The 7999-nt window shown below is 34.3% G+C and overlaps 1 protein-coding gene across 1 annotated transcript; it reads left to right on the top strand.

Moving 5' to 3' along the window:
- The first annotated feature begins 1296 nt into the window (after positions 1 to 1296).
- On the top strand, positions 1297 to 7756 carry LOC110868253 (calcium-dependent protein kinase 1). Its single transcript, XM_022117376.2, has 8 exons — positions 1297 to 1521; positions 3094 to 3934; positions 4995 to 5138; positions 5244 to 5396; positions 5883 to 5998; positions 6077 to 6244; positions 6664 to 6885; positions 7406 to 7756. The coding sequence occupies exons 2-8, from the start codon at positions 3187 to 3189 to the stop codon at positions 7523 to 7525; spliced, it is 1671 nt and encodes a 556-aa protein (XP_021973068.1). The 5' UTR covers positions 1297 to 1521; positions 3094 to 3186; the 3' UTR covers positions 7526 to 7756.
- Positions 7757 to 7999: the final 243 nt, after the last annotated feature.

Below are 7999 nucleotides of genomic sequence, written 5' to 3'. Positions count from 1 at the left end.
GATCATATTTGTTGGTTAATTAGGTATTGAATGTTCAATAAAACACAACGGTATAAGTTTTTTTTTCCTCATAGTTAAATGCAATTCGAAAAATAGTGTTAAGCTATCATAAGTTCAGCTTCATGGCTTATTTGTATTCGAAGCTAGATCTCCATATATGATTCATAAAGACTTGCACACTCAAGTTACTTATTCTCTTGAGACACAGTCTTTCTTAATCCAAATACATATATTTAAGGTTATCCACTTTTATTGGAAACCCGAAACCCGTCCGAATTCAAAGCCACCTGAACCTGAATTAGAGAGTACCAAACTAACCTGAACCCGACCAACCCGAACCTTCTATGGATCAGTTATCAGGTCACGGTTTCCCAACCAAAAGCCTGAACAACCCGGTCCGAAAAACCCGAAACACGAAACCCATAAAAAACCAAACATTTATTGTTTTTTTAAGATGTATTTTGGTTTAGAGTCTATGGTGTTTGAAACATTAAGTTTTTAGACTTTGGTACATTATAATATCTAATCGTCAAATGATATTTGATGATTGTTTAGTAGCACTGTAGCAGTATGAATTTTGATGATTTTGTAAGAAAAAAACATTTATTTTCATTATACATCTAAACTCGAAAAGCGAACAACTTGACCTGAACCCGAACATTAAATGGATTGGTTACTAGGTCACTTTATTCCAACCAAAATCCCGAACAACCCGACTTGAAAAACCCAAAACCCGAAAGAAAAAGGCGAAGAACCCTCCTACATAGATTTCAAATTTTATTTAGGGGGTGTTTGGCCTAGCTTTTATTTTTTTAGCTTATGCTTATATTTTAAAGTAGCTTATGCTTTTTTTCTTTCATTTGATAAGCTTTTTTTAAGTGTTTGGATTAGCTTATATTCTACAAGTTGAGTTAATCCATTATGTATTATGGGAAGGGGTATAATACCATTGTGTGTATCATATTCAAATGAGTTAATCCACCATTTAAGGGCAAATGAGTAAAAAACCATCTTGTTCAAATAAGCTTACTCAAATAAGCTAAAAAACCATCAACCCATAAACTTCTTGAAATTAGCTAAAAAACCATCAGCCCATTACTCAAATAATACCATTGTGTGTATCATATTCAAATATTTTATTAAAATCATACATTGTTAAAGATTTTAAAATCAAAATCTAATATGGAAACTGAATCCCAATTTCTTTATAATCCTAGATCTCAAAAATAGAAGCAAAAAAATCTAGTCTAAGCAATAAATATATGATTTTGACCCATCACCTACAAAAATCAAGCAATAAGCATAATACAACCCCACGAAATTACCGGGATCGAACAAATCCGTGAAAATTCAACATATTTCCCGTGTCTGCGTGAATCATAAACCCAACAAGATGAACAACCACAATTCAATATTTAAATATTTCTTCCACTTCCTTAAACTTTAATAAAAAAAAAGTTAAAAAACCCGCAAGACAAACTGTCGGAATAATCTAGCACCGGTTCTTGTTTCATCCCCATGGTTAGTACTGCTGATTTGTTTGGTTCATTTGTATGTTTTTGAATTCTTTTACTTAAAAAAGATTGAATTTTGACTGTTTTATCTTAATAGATTTGGGTGTTTATGAATTGGGTATGATATGGGATGATCAAGATTCTTATTTTCTTGATTTATTGTTGTCATTGTTACTTACTGTTCAATTAATCATCTTTTTTTTACTGTAATATACAAAAAGATTGATGCTTTGATTCTTTATCTGAGTGTATTTGGGTGTTTATGATCTGGGTTTATCAAGATTCTTATTTTCTTGATTTCTTGTCTTTCATTCTTATTTTCTGTGATTTCTTGATTTCTTTTTTTACTCAAATATGAAAAAAAGATTGAATTTTGACTGTTTACCTGAATAGATTATCATTTGGGTATATGGGTTGATCAAGATACTTATTTTCTTGATTCTTGTTGTCTTTCATTGTTAGTTTGTAACTTACTGTTCAATTAATCACCTGTTTTTTTTTTTTTTTTTTTTAACTCTAGTGTAAAAAAGATTGAATTTTAACTGTTTATCTGAATAGATTTGGGTGTTTAGCATTTGGGTGTAATATGGGTTGATCAAGATTCTCATTTTCATGATTTCTTGTTGTTTATTGTATTTATTGTTAGTTTGTAACTCAATGTTCAATTAATCACCTATTTTTTTTTTACTCTAATATAAAAAAAAATTGATGCTTTGTTCTTTATCTGAATAGATTTGGGTATAATATGAGATGATCATGATTCTTATTTTCTTGATTTCTTGTTGTCAGCGTTACCTACAGTTCAATTAATCACATGTTTTTTTTTTACTCTGATATAAAAAAAGATTGATGCTTTGATTCTTTTTTGAATAGATTTGGGTATAACATGGGATTATCAAGATTCTTATTTTCTTGATTTCCTGTTGTCATTCATTGTTAGTTCGTTACTCGTTGTTCAATTAATCACCTGTTTTTTTTTTTTTTTTACTCCAATATAAAAAGATTGATGCTTTGTTTCTTTTTCTGAATAGATTTGGGTATTTATGATCTGGGTATAATATGGGATGATCAAGATTCTTATTTTCTTGATTTCTTGTTGTCATTGTTACTCACTGTTCAATTAATCACCTGTTTTTTTTTACTCTAATATAATAAAGATTGATGCTTTGATTCTTTTTTAAGTAAAGTTGGGTGTTTATGATCTTGGTATAATATGGGCATGGGCGACGGATAGTGGGGGCGGGAGGGGCGGCCGAACTTTTCGCTCAGTAGTGGAGAGTATGTAGTTTTCGTATAGAAATTTTTTGGTATATACGTTTTCGACCCCCCGTTTTATAGAAATTTTTGGGTATATACGTTTTCGACCCCCCGGTCGGAAATCTAAAGCTTCGCCACTGAATATGGGATGATCAAGATTCTTATTTTCTTGATTTCTTTTTGTCATTCATTGTTAGTTTGTAACTCACTGTTTAATTAGTTACCTGTTGTTTGTTTTAGTTTCTTGATTGGTGTTAATTGTGATCTTTTGTTGACAATTGTAATGGGTTTGACTTATTTTAGTTTGGGTGGTTTTTGATAGTGAATAGATCTCTGTTTCATCAAGAAAGTGCAGTGAAACGGGTCGGGTCGGGTCAAGGTTAAACTGATTGGAGTGATCTGGCTGTGGGGCTAGATGGGGAATACCTGTTCTGGACCCAACTTTTCGAAAAACAGTTTTTTTCAATCAGTTTCCGCTGCAATTTGGACAACTAGATCAGTTGATGAAGAAGTTAAAGAGCAACAGCCACCATTATCTGTTGTTCAACACACACCACCGGAGCAAATGAAGATCCCGAAACCCGAAAAGAAACAAGAACAAGAACCGGTTAAACCGAAGAAAATGAAACGCGTTACGAGTGCCGGACTACGTACCGAATCCGTCTTGCAAAGAAAAACCGGAAATTTGAAACATTTCTTCACTTTGGGGAAGAAGTTAGGCCAGGGGCAGTTCGGTACAACGTTTCTTTGTATAGATAAAGGTAGCGGTGAATTATACGCGTGTAAATCGATTGCAAAAAGGAAGTTGTTGACGGATGATGACGTGGAAGACGTGAGACGGGAAATTCAAATAATGCATCATTTAGCGGAGCATCCTAATGTTATTTCGATTAAAGGGGCGTATGAGGATGCGGTTGCGGTTCATCTTGTTATGGAGTTGTGTGCGGGTGGTGAGCTTTTCGATAGGATTGTCGCACGTGGACATTATACTGAAAGAAAGGCGGCTGAGCTTACGAGGACTATTGTCGGAGTGGTGGAGGCTTGTCATTCTTTGGGTGTTATGCATCGCGATTTAAAGCCCGAGAATTTTTTGCTTATGAATAAGAGGGAGGATGCAGTTCTTAAAACTATTGATTTTGGATTGTCGGTTTTCTTTAAGCCAGGTATACTTTATATAGGAGCGTGTTGAATGCATAAACCAATTTTAAGTAGAGAACTGTAAGAATACGTAAGAATTTGTATGTAACGGGAGAGAGAAAGTTGGGGCGGTTATGTAGTTACATAACTACATGACTTGTCACTATTTTTGCAAGAGTAGAGTACACAGACGGTCCCTATGGTTTGCACTTTGTAACGTATTTAGTCTCCTGCCAACAAATCTAAAGGTTTAAGCATGTCCAAGTTAGGTACTAAATGTGTTATAGAGTGCAAACCATAGGGACCATCCATGTACTTTTGGAAAAGGTTGGGGGATTAAATGCGTTACAAAGTGCAAGCCACGGGGACCATCTGTGAACTTATGGAAAGCTAGGGACCAAATCCAAAATTTTGGTAAACCACAGGGACCATCCGTGTACTTTACTCTTAAAGCAATATGTACATGTGTATATGTTGTACTCACAGTTATTTACGTAAAATTGGTTTTGTATTGAACGCCCGTCTCTTTTAAATTATACGAAGTTTTGATTAATAGATGCTAATATAGTCTGTACTATAGTTTTCATTAAGACCATAGTTATTAAAGGCGTTAGGCGCACTCAAGGCGCATAGGCCTCGCCTGGGGCCTAGGCGCAAGGCGCAAAAAGAGCGCGAGCCTGAGAAAAAAAAACCGGACAACAAAAATAACTTAAAATGTTTTTATATAATAAAAGTTAATAATATTCTTCAAATAAAATAAACTAAAACTATTATATAACATTTAATATCGTCTATTTAGTACCAAAAGTTAGAAAAAGCTAGTTTATTAGTGCAGAAAAGTAGTTTCGTTTGATAAAAGTAGAAATCCAGCTAGAATCTTGCCAAAATTTAGAGAATTTGACCGAAAACTCTCAAGAATCTAAGAATCTCGCCGGAATCTGCGCATGAACCATCACCTGAATAATTAAAGCGCAATTGCCTTGACTTAAGGCGCAATTGCCTTGCCTAGCTAGGAAATTGGGCCTAAGCGGAAGAGGCGATGGCTTTTAACAACTATGATTAAGACCAATGGTTTCTTTTTTGTAGGTGAAACATTTCATGATGTGGTTGGTAGCCCATATTATGTTGCGCCCGAAGTCTTGAATAAGAATTATGGTCCCGAAGTTGATGTTTGGAGTGCAGGGGTGATCGTTTATATTTTACTTAGCGGGGTTCCTCCGTTTTGGGCCGGTGAGTAGTCAGTTATGTGAAGATATATACGTTTGCAATTTTTATACAACAGTGGGAGCATAAAACTTAAGTTGATTATTAAAAAGATTGTCTTTCTAATTATAGAAACAGAGGAAGGAATATTCGAACAAGTCCTGCATGGTGATCTTGATTTTTCATCTGATCCATGGCCGAGCATTTCCGATGGTGCAAAAGATCTAGTGAGAAAAATGCTTGTTCGAGACCCAAAAAAGCGTTTAACTGCACATGAAGTTTTATGTGAGTCCTGCTAACCAATACTTGTATATGGTTGATCTGAACTAAAATTCAGTTATCTTTACATGATTAATTATGATTTTCATTTTTTTAAAATAATCATGCTTTGATATGTACAATATACTAATGTACTGCATATAATGCATAGTTGCATACGGGTCAACAACACAAGATTATATAGAAAATGTGTCAATGATATTAGTACAAGTAAGTTAACATCTTGAAATTACTTAATACAAACTTTCAAGCACAAACCATATTTAGTTATTTCATAAATTCGGCCCGTAACATATCATTTAAGTGAGTCAACAGTTGAACCGCTGAACGGGTCAACATATTGATTATTGAGTAGTTGGACTATCGTGTCTCCAACTTCATTGTCGTTTTTGTGGATTAATTTCGGCTATACGTTATTGATAATGAGTCAAATGGTTAAGGTCAAAGATTTAACTAATAAAAGAAGTTGTCGTTATTTTAATTTTTCTTCAGGCCATCCTTGGGTTCAAGTTGACGGTGTGGCTCCAGACAAGCCTCTTGACTCTGCGGTTTTGAGCCGCATGAAACAGTTTACAGCGATGAATAAGCTCAAGAAAATGGCTATTAGAGTAAGTTGACTTCAAAAGTCAAAACACATATTCATTATATAGTGTATATTAAATATCTAAATGTACAATTTGATGCAGGTTATAGCGGAAAGCCTGTCAGAAGAAGAAATAGCTGGGCTGAAACAAATGTTTCAGATGATAGATACCGACAACAGCGGTCACATTACTTTCGATGAACTTAAGGCTGGATTAAAACGAGTCGGTGCTAACCTTAAGGAGTCGGAAATCTATGATTTAATGCAAGCAGTAAGCCCTAAATTCAATTACTTATTATTAGTTGACCATCAAAATTACCAAAATGAACACTGACTAAATTGTTTGCAACGATAAACGTTGACCTTTTCAACCAATAAAACAATTACACATGGCATCTTTGGGCACGACAGGCGAAATATACGCCTATGAGATGGACTAACCAAATCATGACACGTGTCCTTTTTGGGCAAAAGTTACGCCTGATGTGACTCATTGGGTCGATATTACACTCTGACGTAACATCAGGCGTAAATTACTAATTTTTGCCATGTGGACATGTGTCATGATCTTGTTTGTCGTGCAAATTTTGCGTATTGTACCCAAAGGTGGCATGTGATTGTTTTATTGCATATATTAATGGGACTAAATATTGACTCTCATAGTCAAACTTGCTTAAAATGTTGACTCAGGCAGATGTGGATGATAGCGGAACGATTGATTACGGAGAATTTGTGGCTGCAACGTTGCATATGAACAAAATTGAAAAAGAAAATCATTTATTTGTGGCTTTCTCATACTTTGATAAGGATGGAAGTGGTTATATCACAGCCGATGAGCTTCAACATGCTTGTGTGGAGTTTGGCATAGATGTTCCCTTTGAAGAGTTGATTCAAGACGTTGACCAAGATAATGTAAGTTTCTTATCGCGAAAATCACAAAAAATAGCATGTTGACCACCTATTTTTTTAAGAATTATCGGATCTTAATAATCTCAACTTTCGCCACTCCAGCTTTGGCTTTGGCTGGGTGGTAGAGGCTCTTGCCTCTTGGAGAAAAAACCAAGGTTCAAATCCTAGCATGGGGTAGTATTTATTGGTTTAGTTTAGGAATAAGAGTAGAAGCAGTGTAACCTTTGCCGTTTAATAAAATAATAATAATAATAATAATAATAATAATAATAATAATAATAATAATAATAATAAGAGTTAATTGCCCGGATGGTTCCTGTGGTTTCACGTTTAGTCCCCACCTTTTGAAAATAGCAGGTATGCTCCCTATGGTTAAAATTTGCCCGGATTGCCAGTGACTATTTTATTTAAAATTTGCGGTCAGCTAGGCTATTTTCGTGATTTTTTCGGTAAATCCATATTAGCGTACACAGACATGTGTGTAATGTGTACAACTTCACGATTTACTTACATGGTATAACAGGATGGGCGCATAGACTACAATGAGTTTGTGGCCATGATGCAAGGACCAAACAATGTTGACGCTAAGAAGAACCTTGAGACTAGTTTCAGCCTTAAGTTACTTGGACCACTAAAACATTGAACATGAAAACTTATTCTTTTAGAAAACATACTTCTTGTTTCTAAATAGATTATACGAGAATTCGGGAACCAATAATGGTGGTTTACTCGACGTTGGAGTGGACTTTTACGGTATATATCATGTTACTGTTTTATTTGTACACAAATGACCTTCTGAACGTGTTAGATATTATGTTGGACAAACTCATTTTGTTCATGTTATGTTTCATGATTAAATTCTCATTTTGTTCAATTCTTTTACTCCATTGTATTGTATACTGAATCTTTATCTTTATTATACTAAGGCAAAAGATCAAATACAAATACCTTTATTGTACAAAACGTATGAATAGGGTGAAAATGTAAAAAAAAAAAAAAAAAAACGCGGTGGCATTACTCTACAAATGATCTTGTAGGGTAATTTTGATATTGTAGAGTAATTTTGTAAAATGTTCTTGTAGTGTGATTTTGATCTTGTAGAGTAATTTTGTATAGT

The sequence above is a fragment of the Helianthus annuus genome, chromosome 7 (genome assembly GCF_002127325.2).
Source record: "Helianthus annuus cultivar XRQ/B chromosome 7, HanXRQr2.0-SUNRISE, whole genome shotgun sequence".
Classification (NCBI taxonomy): Eukaryota; Viridiplantae; Streptophyta; class Magnoliopsida; order Asterales; family Asteraceae; genus Helianthus; species Helianthus annuus.
The sequence above is the reverse complement of the archived record's forward strand: the minus strand, read 5'-3'. Positions and strand labels throughout refer to the sequence as shown.